Source organism: Monodon monoceros, unplaced genomic scaffold (genome assembly GCF_005190385.1).
Source record: "Monodon monoceros isolate NGI ecotype Baffin Bay Population unplaced genomic scaffold, NGI_Narwhal_1 Super_Scaffold_7, whole genome shotgun sequence".
Classification (NCBI taxonomy): Eukaryota; Metazoa; Chordata; class Mammalia; order Artiodactyla; family Monodontidae; genus Monodon; species Monodon monoceros.
The window spans coordinates 52315611-52331660 of NW_021703784.1; the positions used below are offsets into that span (position 1 = coordinate 52315611).

The 16050-nt window shown below is 35.0% G+C and overlaps 1 protein-coding gene across 5 annotated transcripts in view; it reads left to right on the forward strand.

The window, feature by feature from the left end:
* The window catches only part of NARS2 (asparaginyl-tRNA synthetase 2, mitochondrial), a 136296-nt gene that overhangs the window by 62932 nt on the left and 57314 nt on the right, over positions 1-16050 (forward strand). For all 5 annotated transcript variants that reach the window (XM_029208121.1, XM_029208117.1, XM_029208120.1 and 2 more), the window contains one exon: positions 1943-2037. In XM_029208121.1, coding sequence (XP_029063954.1) covers positions 2030-2037 — 8 coding nt within the window. In that variant the 5' untranslated portion in view covers positions 1943-2029. The remainder of the gene's footprint in view (positions 1-1942; positions 2038-16050) is intronic.

Genomic DNA, 16050 nt, shown 5'->3' on the forward strand with positions numbered 1-16050 from the left:
TTATAATGTCCCTTTAATATCCTGAAATAAAATATATAGGTAATATAACTTAATACATACAGAAGTTTTTAAAGTCACTGTAATGCATTCACTGTAATATAAAGGAGAACTGAAAGGAAGTAATTTATTAAAAAGTAGTATGAATTTCAGTATTTAAATGCTTACATATGACATTGGAAGGCATAATGAAGTAGTGATATGTTTTTAACTTTAAATAAGTTGGATTTAAGAGATATAAGAAGCTCAGGCATCATTTTGTACAAATGCTAATAAATGAGATACTAAAATCAAGTCCTAAATATTAGACTTTTTTATATGTGCAGGAGATGAGAGAAATCACTTTTAGAGAAGTCAGGATAAAACACCAATACAAATTACAGACTAAAGAGGTGAGGAAAAGGAGAAAGTATAATATTCTTATAAATGGGCTGGGCCTGATTTGAAATATAATTATTTAGTAAATAGTAAAGAAATATCAGAGAACATGTCTTTTATTTTGAAATCCTAACATAAGTTGAATATTTTATAGTATTGAGTATTTAAGTCCTTGGAAACAATATCCTTTAAGTGATAGTGGGTTTCAAAGATGATTTTTATAAAGCAATAATAGGACATTTAGGACCAGGTAAAAGTAAGTTTTAAAAATAATAGGCAATTACAAAATAAATGAATGATTTCAGTTGGTAATTTTACACTAGATTTCGTATTCATACACACGCATAACCATACATGATATGCAATATTTTTAGAACAACCAATGGAATTAAATAAGATATCTTCATTTCATGTGTTTCTATAATTCAGTAGCTGGTACTAAGTCTCTTAAAAGGAGTCTTACATCCTGTATTGAAAATTTTATATTGGCTTTGTTGCCTTTACAGCACTTGTTTTAGTGCACCATTACACAAAGACATTTTCAGATCACAATTTGAAATACAAGAGTAGGTAAATTAGCTTCCTTCCCCCAAATGGATATAATGGTCATAACTTGATCTAGAAGCTTTCTTAATTATACTATTTAAATTATGTTTGATCTCCAAATAATTTTTTTATCTTAACTGTTAATAAGTGTTGGCTGACGTATTTCCTGTCAGTTTCAAATGGAATAATCACTCTATCTATACTCTAAGTTCATAAAAATCTTTAAATCTAAATGTTCATCATATCTTTTTTTTTTTTTTTTTTTGCGGTACGCGGGCCTCTCACTGTTGTGGCCTCTCCCGTTGCGGAGCACAGGCTCCGGACCCGCAGGCTCAGCGGCCACGGCTCACGGGCCCAGCCGCTCCGTGGCATGTGGGATCTTCCCGGACTGGGGCACGAACCCGTGTCCCCTGCATCGGCAGGCGGACTCCCAACCACTGCGCCACCAGGGAAGCCCCATCATATCTTTTAAAGATATGGTCCTGCTTTATCTCCTAGTTGTCGGGAAGAATAAGTGAAATTAACGTGTTTAAAAGTTTATAATGTGTTTATAAAAATCTGTATTAAAAGCGTTATTATTAATAATTTAAAAATAATATGACAAGACATGTTTTAGAGGCTATTCCCTTAAAATTAAATCTCAGTCATGGGTCAGAATTTTAAAAGACTATGTAATGCCTCACATTTAAAACTTCTAATTCCTAATTTCTTGCTTCAGCTTGCCCCTCAATCAAAATCAGTTTTTAGGAAGGAGTATATTTTGTGACAAAAATAGTTTGTTCGTTGGTTGTTATATATTTTGAAAAATATGGAGCAAACTTCCTTGAACTTAGCACTTTCCAAGCAGGAATTTTCTCTTTTAAGTGTATACTGAAAGCTGCCTTTTTTTCCCATAAGAATGAACCTGTCCTCATATATGTTTAATAGCATATGATTTTTTAGTTGTGGCACAAACGTGAATATGAAAAGCAGAGCAAAACATATAATAATAGGTTTTTATGGCTTGTGTTTTCTTTTGCAGCCTTCAAGCAAAATAAAGGTACCTGAGGAGAATTTCTTCAATGTTCCTGTTTTCTTAACTGTCTCAGGACAACTTCATCTAGAAGTGATGTCAGGGTACAGAGTTTTCTCTTTTGCTTTAATGGACCACTGATGTTGGTTGGGTGAGAGTGTAATAATGTTTTCTTTCCTTATGCTCAAACCTAAAAATTGTAATTCATGTTTGTGATTAGTCCACTTCAATTCACTAAAAGTACATTTAGATTGACAAATTTGACAATATCCAAATTTCTATCTAAAAAAATCACATTAGTCTAGACTTTGGTTTTTGATGAAGAATGTAACACTGGAAATACGAAGTTGTGGGTTTTTTTTTTCTTTTTACTAATCTTTCTTTGCTTAAATCTCAAAGCATATAATCAAAATATAAGTGTAATTAATCATGTTTATGAAAGTAAAGGCAGTTATAATTTACACCTAGAAATTATAAGACAGGTACCTGGAACAAATGGAAGAAAAAATATTTTTTTAATAATTGGTTTAAAGAAAGAAAATTAACCCACAAAGTCGTCATGGGAGATGTGTGCCCATTTAGAAAGTATTAGAAGTCAGATCACATTAATTTTAGCCGCTCTCAGACCTCTGGAAAATCACTATAATCCTTTTTGCCCTATTTTCTTTCCTTTTGGAGATTGGACAGGAAAATCTTTAAAGTCCTGTCTAAATCTTATATTCTCTGATTCTGTGGGTAATTTCTTAATGCCGACTCAGCAAGTAATGAGTCTCCTACGAAGATGTAAATATCTTTGTTTTCTCATACAGAGCTTGAGACTTAAAAATCTCTTCAGGAAATGGCTCCAGTAAAAACAGGGAATCTTGTATTTCCCATTGTTTTTAAAATGCACAGGGTGGAAAAACAGGGGAAATAGAATAGTGTTCATGTTTATTTTTTTACAGACTTTACTGGCAAGATGGAGAGTGTCAATGGTGGAGTAAAGAGGGTCTTGAAAATAATATATACTTTACTTAGATTTACCTTTGACAAAGATATTATTTGATAATTCCAATAACCAAATAATTGACAACATTATCAGAATACGGTGCAGAAAAACTATAATCATAATAGCCCTGTGAGACTGTAGGATTTGCAGAGCTGTATGTGGGAAAGGCCATGTCAGGCATGTCATGGAAAGTTCCTTATGCCTGTCAAAGTATAATTTAAAAAAAGTAAAAACATGATTCATAGAAATATAAAATATTTTATTCAATTCAGTAATTACTGAAGAAAATAGTAAGGCTAGTTCAAAGACTATTTGGGGAGCTGTGGATTCATACGCAGTTTAATAAAAGAATTTTAGAATAAGATTGCTAAGTTAGTTATGAACTGGTTAATGTCCCACAGACCGATAAACCCTAACCTTTGGAATTTTCTCTTCTACATGACAGAAATGATTTGCAACTCTACTGGACAAAAATCTATAAGTGAACATGTAACTTTACTTAATCTAGAGTATTTAGTTTGATAGTAAATAGAATAATGGAGCAAAGTTCATTCCCCTAGGTAGGGTAGTTAAATAACCTATGAGTGGGTCTGTGTCCCCACATTACATTGGAAGGATGTTCTGCCTACCTTTTAGCTTAATCCAAGTTTTGGATAACCTTTCTTAACAGCCTTTCATTATTTATTTCTTTTATCTGTAAAGTTAGAAACAACATATATTCCCCTCAGGAGTGTCATAATATGGGAAAGGTATAAATTTACCAAGTTTCTTGGTTATAATATCACTAGTGGATTAAATATGTTCCCTCTTTACCAGTAAAGTGCAGTGAGCCAAAGAACACAATGTACAGTGAAACTTGACAGAAGCTTATATTGGCAGAATATGAGGTTTTATATTTTTAATGTGTTATTAAGTATTTCTGTGTCAATCAAATGTTCCTAGTTTAATATGCATAGTTCTAGTACTATTAATATACAGTACATCATGTTTCAGATTAATACATGATTTAATCTCCAGTAAGAAATTGTTAGTCTTTTTTCTAAAGAAGACTAAATTTGTCTAAATTTAGTTTTTCTAAATTTTATTTAACAGACTTTTAAAATGGAGTAAATGGTAGTTAAATTTAGAAGGTTAACATTTTCCAAAAGGATATCTATGTTGGTTTAGTGGGTTTATGGCTCCATTTTATTTATTTTATTTGTTTATTTTTTTTGGCTGCGTTGAGTCTTCGTTGCTGTGCACGAGCTTTCTCTAGTTGCGGTGAGCGGGGGCTACTCGTCGTTGCGGTGCACGGGCTTCTCATTGCAGTGGCTTCTTTTGTTGAGCACGGGCTCTAGGTGCACAGGCTTCAGTAGTTGTGGCACGTGGGCTCAGTTGTTGTGGCTTGCGGACTCTAGAGCACAGGCTCAGTAGCTGTGGCGCACGGGTTTAGTTGCTCTGCAGCATGTGGGATCTTCCCGGACCGGGGCTCGAACCTGTGTCCCCTACATTGGCAGGCAGATTCTTAACCACTGCGCCACCAGGGAAGCCCTATGGCTCCATTTTAAAGTTTAATTTTGTTGTTTTTAAAATAAACTTTCTATTTTTGAATAATTTTTAAATGTAGAAAAGTTGGAAAAATTGTGCAGACTTCTTAGATACCTCTCACTCAGTTTCCCCTGTTGTTAACATCTTACGTTACCGTGGTACATTTGTCAAAACTAAGAACCAAATGTTAGTACATTACAATTAACAAAATTCCAGAGTTTATTTGGATTTCACTGGTGTTCCATCAATGGCTTCTTCCTTTTTCCAGGATCCACTGTAGGGTACCACATTGCATTTAGTTGTCATGTTTCCCTAGTCTCATGTAGTCTGTAACAGTTTCTCAGTCTTTCCTTGTTTTTTATGACTTGCAGAAAGTATGCCAATCTGTATTTTTCTGAAGTTTTAGGGAGGGTTAGAAAAAATACCACGGAGGTGAAGTGCTCTTCTTGTCATATCATGTCGGGGGGACTTGATATCCATATGGTGCTATTAACCTTCATTACTTGGGTGAGGTAGTCTTTGCCAAGTTTCTCCACTGAAAATGTACTGTTTTTCCCTTTCTCCAATTTATTCTTTGGAAGTGAGTTATTAAGTACACCCACCTTCACTGGAGGTAGGAGTGAAGGGTTGGGAAGTGGGAGATGGAATTATGCTTCATCTCCTGAAGGGGGGAGTATTTGGAATTCTTCTGTATGGATGATTTATGTCTCTTTGCTCTTATTTGTTTATTTATGTCATCGTTTATATCAGGATGGACTGATGTATATTTTATGGTTTGGGTTATATTTCAGTGCTGTGCTATTTACTTTGTTGCTCAAATTGTTTTAGTTGTTGGGAATTCTTTCAGATTAATTCTTGTATCCCTTTCACATGCCCCTATCCTTTTGTCTTTTCAGTACTTCCTTATTTTCTGGCACTATAAGATACCCCAGATTTGTTTGTTAGTTTGTTTCATCTTTTTGTGATTGATGAACCTACACTGATGCAGTACATCGTTTACTTAGGGTTCACTCTTGGTAGTGTATGTTCTATAGGTTTGGTCAGATGATGTCATACAGAATAGTTTCACTGCTCTACAAATCCTCTGTGTTCCTCCTATGCATCCCTCCCTCCCTCCTAACCCCTGGCAATCTTTTTACTGTCTCCAAAGCTTTGCATTTTCCAGAATGTCATATAGTTGGAATCATACAATGCAGCCTTTTCAGATTGGTTTCTTTCACTTAGTAATAGGCATTTAAGTTTCCTTCATATCTTTTCATGGCTTGATAGCTTGTCTTTTTTTTTTCTTTTTTTAGCATCTTTGTTGGAGTATAATTGCTTTACAGTGTTGTGTTAGTTTCTGCTGTATAACAAAGTGAATCAGCTCTATGCATACGTATATCCCCATATTCCCTCCCTCTTGCGTCTCCCTCCCACCCTCCCTATCCCACCCCTCTAGGTGGTCACAAAGCAACGAGCTGATCTCCCTGTGCTATGAGCAGCTTCCCACTAGCTATCTGTTTTACATTTGGTAGTGTATATATGTCCATGCCATTCTCTCACTTTGTCTCAACTTACCCTTCCCCCTCCCCATGTCCTCAAGTCCATTCTCTACGTCTATGTCTTTATTCCTGTCCTGCCCCTAGGTTCATGAGAACCTTTTTGTTTTTTTTTAGACTCCATATATATCTGTTAGCATAGTGTATTTGTTTTTCTCTTTCTGACTTCACTCTGTATGACACACTCTAGGTCCATCCACCTCACTACAAATAACTCAATTTCATTTCTCCTTATGGCTGAGTAATATTCCATTGTATATATGTGCCACATCTTCTTTATCCATTCATCTGTCGATGGACACTTAGGTTGCTTCCATGTCCTGGCTATTGTAAATAGTGCTGCAGTGAACATTGTGGTACATGACTCTTTGAATTATGGTTTTCTCAGGGTATATGCCCAGTAGTGGGATTGCTGGGTCATATGATAGTTCTAATTTTAGTTTTTTAAGGAACCTCCATACTGTTCTCCATAGTGGCTGTATCAATTTACATTCCTACCAACAGTGCAAGAGGGTTCCCCTTTTTCCACACCCTCTCCAGCATTCATTGTTTGTAGATTTTTTTTTTTTTGTCCAGTACGCGGGCCTCTCACTGTTGTGGCCTCTTCTGTTGCAGAGCACAGGCTCCGGACGCGCAGGCTCAGCGGCCATGGCTCACGGGCCTAGCCGCTCCGCGGCATGTGGGATCTTCCCGGACCGGGGCACGAACCCGTGTCCCCTGCATCGGCAGGCGGACTCTCAACCACTGCGCCACCAGGGAAGCCCTGTTTGTAGATTTTTTGATGGTGGCCATTCTGACCAGTGTGAGGTGATAACCTCACTGTAGTTTTGATTTGCATTTCTCTAATGATTAGTGATGTTGAACATCTTTTCATGTGTTTGTTGGCAATCCGTATATCTTCTTTGGAGAAATGTCTATTTAGGCCTTCTGCTCGTTTTTGGATTGGGTTGTTTGCTTTTTGATATTGAGCTGCATGAGCTGCTTGTAAATTTTGGAGATTATTCCTTTGTCAGTTGCTTCATTTGCAAATATTTCCTCCCATTCTGAGGATTGTCTTTTCGTCTTGTTTATGGTTTCCTTTGCTGTGCAAAAGCTTTTCAGTTTCATTAGGTCCCATTTGTTTATTTTTGTTTTTATTTCCATTTCTCTAGGAGGTGGGTCAAAAAGGATCTTGCTGTGATTTATGTCATAGAGTGTTCTGCCTATGTTTTCCTCTAAGAGTTTTATAGTGTGTGGCCTTACATTTAGGTCTTTAATCCATTTGGAGTTTATTTTTGTGTGTGGTGTGTTAGGGAGTGATCTAATTTCATTCTTTTACATGTAGCTGTCCAGTTTTCCCAGCACCACTTATTGAAGAAGCTGTCTTATACTCTTGCCTCCTTTATCAAAGATAAGGTGATCATATGTGTGTGGGTTTATCTCTGGGCTTCCTATCCTGTTCCATTGATCTGTATTTCTGTTTTTGTGCCACTACCATGCTGTCCTGATTACTGTGATAACTCGTGTCTTTTTATCACTGAATAGTATTTCATTATCTGGAAGTACCTTGGTTTATTCATCTATTCACCTACGGAAGGACATCTTGGTTGCTTCCATGTTTTGGCAGTTATCCCAAGCTTATTTTTTGTTTTCCTTACCCTAGCCTTAGAATCAGCCATTTCTCCAAGGAGCCCTAGTTCCTTTTATTGGAAAATGGTATTTAGAAACCAGGACTTAGTCACTGGGTATCTTGCTGCTACTGGGGGATTATTGCTTCTAAGCCCTCTCATCAGATAGAGCTATAAATATGTTTTTTAAATAAGAGAAAGCTAAGTGTTTTCATTACAGTTTGCCTATAAATAGTGGGGTGTAAGTTAGGTGTTCATTCTGAAAGAATTAGACATGTCCTAAATTGAAAAACTTACACTTAAGAAATGTCATGTAATAAAATTTTCCATTTTTTTGTCAGTTAAAGCCAGAATTGGAGGAAGGCTCAGTCTAATGTATTTAAAAGAATTTTTGATTATTATAGTCTTTCTTTCTTTCTTGGTTTTGTTTTTTTCTTTTTATGTTTTGTTACAGGTGGTTTTTCTTATTTCCTTCTTATGAATGTTTTTACTAAGCTATGAAGTCGTGCATATTTCAGGGTAAAACTGATGCTTTCCTTTTGAACATTGCTATTAGAAGTATAAATTAATACAGCCTCTCTAGAGAAATAGCTTTGCACCCAGAATTTTTCTTAAGGAAATGATCTGACAACTCTATAAAGATGTGTTAAAAAAAATGTTGAAAGTAACTTCATCTATACTAATGAAAAACTACTAACAATCTAAACATTTATTTAGGAAGGTTGATTAACCATCAATATACCAAGAAAATGTTCATCACCATTTACCATCTGGAAGTAATGGACCTCATTTTTAGTAAATATTTTTAAGTCATCTTATGAATAATTTGCAGAGGTAAAAATAAAGGAAAAATGACAGCAGAAACTAACACAACATTGTAAAGCAACTATACTCCAATAAGAATTAATTTAAATTTTTTAATTAATAAAGGAATAATGAAAATCAACTTTATTAGAATTTTAGTAAGTATTTAAATATAGCAAACCCAAATTTTTAAGAACTGTATTTTTTTTTGAATTTCTTTTTTTTTTATAGCAGGTTCTTATAGTTATCCATTTTATGCATACTGGTGTATATGTGTCAATCCCAATCTCCCAGTTCATTACACACTCACGCCCAAGAACTGTATTATTAAGAGATAATTTACTTACCATAAAATTCACCAATTTAAAGTGTACCATTCAGTGAGTTTTAGTATATTTTCAGTTTTTCGAACATTACCATAAGCTAATTCAAGAATATTTTTATCACCCAAAAAGAAACTTTTTCCCATTAGCAGTCATTGACCATCCTCCTTCCCACCCTAGGCACTACTGATCAATCTACTTTATGTCTCTATGGATTTTCCCATTCTGGATAATTCATATAAAGAGAATCACACAATATATAGCGTTTTGTGGCTGGTGTATTTCACTTTGCATAATATTTTCAATGTCTGTCAATGTTGTAGCATATGTCAGTATTTCATTCCTTTTTATTGCCAAATAACAGTCCATTATGTGAGTATACCACATTTGTTTATCCATTCAGGTAGTGGAGATTTGGGTTGTTTTTACTTTTTGGCTATTATGAGTAATGTTCCTACGACTGTTTGAGTACAAGTATTTGTGTGAACGTGTTTTCATTTCTCTTGGGTAGGTACTTGGAGTGGAATTGATGGGTTACATGATAAGTTTAATTGTGTGAGGAACTGCTAGGCTGTTTTCCACAGTGGCTGCAGGAAATTTACAATCTCACCAGCAGTGTATAAAGGTTCCAATTTCTCCACATCCTTGCTAACACTTATATGTCTTTATTTAGTGTGCCATTTTACTGAGTGTGAAGTGGCATCTTATTATGGTTTTCATTTGCATTTCCCCAATGACTAACGTTGAGCATCTTTTCATGTGCCTATTGGCCTTTCAGATATCTTCTGTGGAGAAATGTGTCTTTAATTTCTTGGTTCATGTTTTTAGTTGGGTTATTTGTCTTTTTATTATTTAGTTATAAGAGTTCTTTATATATTCTGGATACAAGTCCCTTATCAGATATATGATTCACAGATACTTTTTTATCATTCTCTGTGTTTTTTCATGTTCTTGATGATGGTGGCAAACCCAAATTTTTATTTTTACTTTTCTGGGTTTTGAAAGTACCCCAAAGAGATGCAGCCCTTTGAATGTAGCCAGTTGTTTATTAACTTCCATGCATGAACCTGGAATATGTCTATACTTTAAATACAGATTCAAATTTCAAATACATCTTTAATAGGCTTTAGCTTATTATTACTTCTGGTTCTTGGCAGTTACATTATCAAAAAGAACTTTGACAGCTCTTAGTTTTGTCGAAGAGGGGATGGCCATTTTTTTGCTCCACAATTGCAAAACATTTTTGTTTTCAGATTTCCTAAATACTAATTAGAATGATCAAATCAGTGCATTTTTTCATTTCTACATGTTATTCTTTTCTTTTCAAACACCTTTGTGTATGCACTAACTTTCACTGTTCGTCCACTTATTTACCATATCAAGTAAATTTTGATGTGCAAATATCATAAATAGTGAAAGAATATTGTCACACAAGAAAAAGAAATAAAAGGAATCCAAATTAGAAAGGAAGGTGTAAAACTGTCATTGTTTGCAGATGACATGGTACTATATGTAAGAAATCCTAAACATGCCACCAAAAAATATTAGAATTTATCAATGAATTCAGCAAAGTTGTAGGATACAAAATTAATATACAGAAATTTGTTGCATTTCTATACACTAACAGCAGACTGTCAGAGAAATTAAAAAATATAATCCCATCTAAAAGAATAAAATACCTAGGAATAAATCAAACTAAGGAGGTGAAAGACCTGTATTCAGAAAACTGTAAGACACTGATGAAAGAAATTGAAGATGACACAAACCGATGGAAAGATATGGGTTGAAAGAATTACTCTTGTTAAAATGACTATACTACCCAAGGCAATCTGCAGATTCAGTACAATTCCTATCAAAATACCAATGACATTTTTCACAAATAATGTAACAAATAATTCTAAAATTTGTAAAGAAACAAAAGACCCCAAATAGCCAAAACAATCTTGAGAGAGAAGAGCAAAGCTGGAGGTATCACGCTCCCCGATTTCAAACTATACTACAAAGCTATAGTAATCAAAACAGTATAGTACTGGTATAAAAACAGACACGTAGATCAGTGAAACAGAATAGAGAGCCCAGAAGTGAACCCACACTTACATGGTCGGTAAATAGTGTTGGAATAACTGGACTAATTTCTCATACCATATACAAAAACAAACTCAAAGTAGGTTAAAAATATAAATGTAAGACCTGAAACCATAAAACTTCTACAAGAAAACATAGGCATTTGACATTGGTCTTAGCAATATTTTTTGGCTGTGTCTCCTCAGGCAAGGGCAAAAATAAACAAATGGGACTACATCAAACTAAAAACTTTTGCACAGTGAAGGAAACCATCAACAAAATAAAAAGGTCACCTACTGAATGGGAGAAGATATTTGCAAACAATATGTCTGATAAGGGGTTAATATGCAAAATATACCAAGAACTCATACAACTCAACAACCAAAAATCAAACAACCCAATTAAAAAAATGGGCAGAGGACCTGAATAGAAATTTTTCAGAGACGACACACAGATGGCTAACAGGCACATGAAAAGATGCTCAGCATCACTCTCATCAGGGAAATGTAATCAAAACTGCAATGAAATATCACACCTGTTAGAATGGCTATTATCAAAAAGATAACAATTAGCAAGTGTTGGTGAGGATGTGGAGAAAAAGGAACACTCATGCACTGTTGGTGGGAATGTAAATTGGTGCAGCCACTATTGAAAATAATACAGAGATTCCTCAAAATATTAAAAATAGGACTACCATACGATCCAGCAATTTCATTTCTGGATATTTTTCAAAGAAAACAAAAACATTAATTTGAAAAGGTGTATACACCCCTGTGTTCATTGCAGCATTATTTACAATAGCCAAGATATGAGAGCAACCTAAGTGTCCATTGACAGATGAATGGATCAAGATGATGTGGTATAATATATAGTGGAATTATTAGCCATAAAAAAAAGAATGAAGTCTTGCCATTTGCGACAACATGGACAGACCTACAGGGTATTATGCTAAGTGAAATAAGTCAGAGAAAGACAAATACCATGTAATTTCACTTAAATATGGGTTCTAAAAAACAAAACAAATGAACAAACATAATATAAACAGAGTCATAGATACAGAGAGCAAATAGGTGGTTGCCAGAGATGAGGGGGTAGGGAAATGAGTGAAATAGGTAAGGAACATTAAGAGATACAAGCTTCCGGGCTTCCCTGGTGGTGCAGTGGTTAAGAATCCGCCTGCCAGTGCAGGGGACACGGGTTCGAGCCCTGGTCCAGGAAGATCCCACATGCCGCAGAGCAGCTAAGCCCATGCGCCACAACTACTGAGCCTGCACTCTAGAGCCCGTGAGCCACAGCTACTGAAGCCTGCACGCCTAGAGCCCATGCTCTGCAACAAGAGAAGCCACAGCAATGAGAAGCCCACGCACTGCAGCAAAGAGTAGACCCCGCTTGCTGCAGCTAGAGAAAGCCTGCGCACAGCAATGAAGACCCAAGACAGCCAAAAATAAATAAATAAAATAAATTTAAAAAGAGAGATACAAGCTTCTAGTTAACAAAATAAATGAGTCACAGGGATAAAATGTAGAGTGGGGAATATTGTCAATAATAATGTAATATTGCATGGTGACAGATGGTAACTAGACTTAGTGTGGTGATCATTTTGTAATGTATAGAAATACCAAATCACTATGTTGTGCACCAGTAGCTGACGTAGTGCTGTAGGTCAATTATACTTCAAAGACAAAAGGAACAAACTCATAGAGAAAGAGATCAGATTTGTGATTACCAGAGGCAAGGGGTGAGGAGAAAGGGAATTGGCTGAAGGGGGTCAGAAGGTACAAACTTCCAGTTATAAGTAAGTACTAGGGATATAATGTACATGATTAATATAATTGCCACTGTTGTGTGTCGTATATGAAAGTTGTCAAGAGAGTAAATCCTAAGAGTGCCTATCACAAGGAAAAATATGTTTTTTCTTTTATTTTGTATCTATGTTATAAGATGATGGATGTTCACTAAACTTATTGTGGTAGTCATTTCATGAAGTATTTAAGTCAAGTCATTATAAGGTGCTTATACAGTGCTGTGTGTCAATTATATGTCAATAAAACTAGAAGAAAAAATTTTAATAAATATTTAAAAATTAAAAAAGAAAGAAAGAATATTGTTACATATCCTTTTAGCAGAATAGTATGGTCCAAGTTCTTATTGCAAATTATTGTATGATGAAATCCTTACTGTGGGATGACTAATTGGATGAAAATACCATATTTCCTTTTTGCCCATAGAAATGTATTATTCACTTACCAGTTCTTGCGTTTGAGAAAATTGATTTAGGATATTGTTATCTGAGGGCTCACAGTCTGAGAATTCACTTATACAACCAATTTTACCGACATCATTAGAGACTAGATTTTACTATCTGTCTCTCCCCATTCATTTCCTGGTTTATTCAGTGTTTATGAAGTATCTTTATTATTTTCCTTCTGTTTGTCATTTTGAGGAAAAAATAAAAGATCTCAATTCTCAACTGTGTTCTCTGAAAACTACAGAAAAGACCACAACGGTAGTGTCTCCGGGCTTTTCTAATACCTTCTTGAAAAATGACATGATAGTTTGTGTACTGCAATAAGAAAACTGAAGACGATGCAATGGAGATGGTTCATCTCACTGTGCATCTCTCTCTTATCTACTATGTATCTTAAGCATCCATCGTTCTGTTCTCAAAGCATTTTACTCTTTTTTAACTTAAAATTAGGAATAATTGAGTAATGATGAAATAATTTCTAGAATGATGAGATAGCAAAATGTTTCAATATACAAGAAAGATAAGATCACTAAAACCTCATATTTTCTTAGATTCATGAAAGAATTCAATGGGTTTTATTCTATTAGAAAAAAATAGTAGAAATTTATCTGTCTCTTGGATGACTCTGTAATGTCTTGAATTGTGTTTCCCCAAAAGACAAGTACTGTGAATGCAACCTTATTTGGAAATAAGGTCTTTGCAAATGTGATCAAATTAAAATACTGGATTAAGGTGGGCACTAAATCCAATGACTAGTATCTTTATAAGAGAAAGGAGAAGGAGATTTGGATACAAAGACACAGAGAAGATACACACAGTGGGAGGAAGGCCATGTGAAAGCAGAGGCAGAGATTGAAGTGATGCTGAGGAATGCTAAAGATTGCTCAGAGCCACCAGAAATTAGGAAGAGGCAAGGAAGGATTCTTCCCTAAAACCTTCAGAGGGAGCAGGGCTCTGCCAACACCTCAATTTCAGACTGCTAGCTTCCACAGTCTAGAGAGAATAAATTTCTATTGTTTTAAGCCATGTAGTTTGTGGTAAGTTGTTATGGCCGCCTTAGGAAAATAATACAACCTCTAACAAAGTATAAAAGTCATGAAATACTACTTTTTAGAAACAGCTAAAATTGCTCAACAGAGAAACTAAGAAATTAAAACTGGGTATAATGGACCTTGGCAGTAAACTGAGGGTTCAATTAATTATGATTCGTCTAAACGGTGGATTACTGTACAGCCATTAAAATTTATGATAAAGCTCTACAACGTGTTGTTAAAAGAAAAAAGTGGTCATGAAACAGGGAGTAGAATGTGATTCCAGTTTTTTACAATGTGTGTGTATGTATAGGTGGGGAAAAAGTCTGGAAAGTATGCACCAATATTCAACTTGTAAGCAGTGGCTATCTCTGCTCATTTTTATTGTCTTCCTTAAACTTGTCTTTTTTTTTCAGATTTGAAAAACTAATGTTTATTACTTTTATTGTGAGAAAAAATTAGATATTTCTATTTGGGGAGAAAAAAATCAGTTTGGTCGAGTTAATTTCATTCCAGTCTGATTAATTGGCTGCTTTGTGACTGGTATGAGCAATCCTAAACTCATTCCCTTGGGTTATCTCACCAGTTCAGATGCTGAGCTCAGAGCCATGAAACATTCACACTCAGGATGAGCTTATAGTGTTAAGTGGCTGCCGTAATATGTCAACATGTGAACCTGATTTAAACTGAGGTACCCCTTATAACTGGGTGTGAAATTGTCTTCCATCCCATATGACTTTCTCATTCTTCATACGTTTGATTCTTAGATGCTTATCTGAAATTTATTAATTTATACTCATTTGATTTTCAGGATCTTATGGCTATTTTATTCATGCTGTGCATTTTCGTGTACCTCTGTGTTTCTAATACTTGTCCTCCTCTAATGCTGCTTTTTCCATACCTGTTCATTACTCAAGGCTCAACTGAAAAATGACTTCCTCCTTGACTCCTTCCCTGTTTTCCTCTCAACAGAGATTGTTTTTCTCTTTTTCTGTTTTTTTATAGTACTCAACCTACTTCATGTCCTAAAGACAAAAAAAAAAGCTGCTTTTGTTTTTAATGTTTAGCCAGTTTGTAGCTCTTTTCATATGTCTATCTCATAGATAAATATTCCAAATATTTTTATCTACGAAAAATAGTAATTATTTAGTGAGTATTGTTAATTGAATTTGTAAAGCACAAATTCTCATTCTTCAAAAATTTTCCGTTACTGTTTCTACTGTAAAGTTTAGTCTACAACAGCAGTTAACATCACTACTTTTACCCTGTTCATGAAAATGATATAACCATGAAACTTTGAGACCTTCAATTACCTTATTGTTTCCTGAACGTGTGTGAATGATGATGATTGCTTATGCTGTTCCCTTGATTGTGGGACCTTAAAACACATAGATTTCTTCTTTTAGTGTATTATTTATGTTAAAAATTAACCCTGTTTAGACAGAGATATGAATTAACAGACTATTGATATGAATGACTCAGGAACTTCATTCATTTTTTCATTTATTTGTATTATATAGCCAAGGGATGAGCATTTCAGGCAAATTGAGCAGAAGATGCAGAGACTTTTTAGTAGGAATATTTAGCTTGCTTGGGTACAAACAGAGAATGTGAATATGTGGATTAACCGGGGTCGGGTATTACCAGATGAGTATGATGGAAGTAGATAAATACAGAAGGTTATAATGATAGATCAAGGAGTCTACGCTTCGGTAAGGAGAGAAGTGAGGAAATAAGGGTAGAGAGTGATGATGGCAAAAGTGGCAGGCTTAAAGAATTGGAGATCTTACTGAAGAACTCTTGGTGTGGAAGTATCAATACTAGAGAAAAAAACCTGGACAAATACAAGGTGATAGTCAAAGAATGGTATTGTGAGATTCATCTCTCTAACATGGAATCTCTGCTCAGTTCCTCACCTATAAACTAAAGTGCCAATTGCTTTCTCCAGTTGGCTGTTGGATACTCATCTCAGCATGTTAAAAACTGA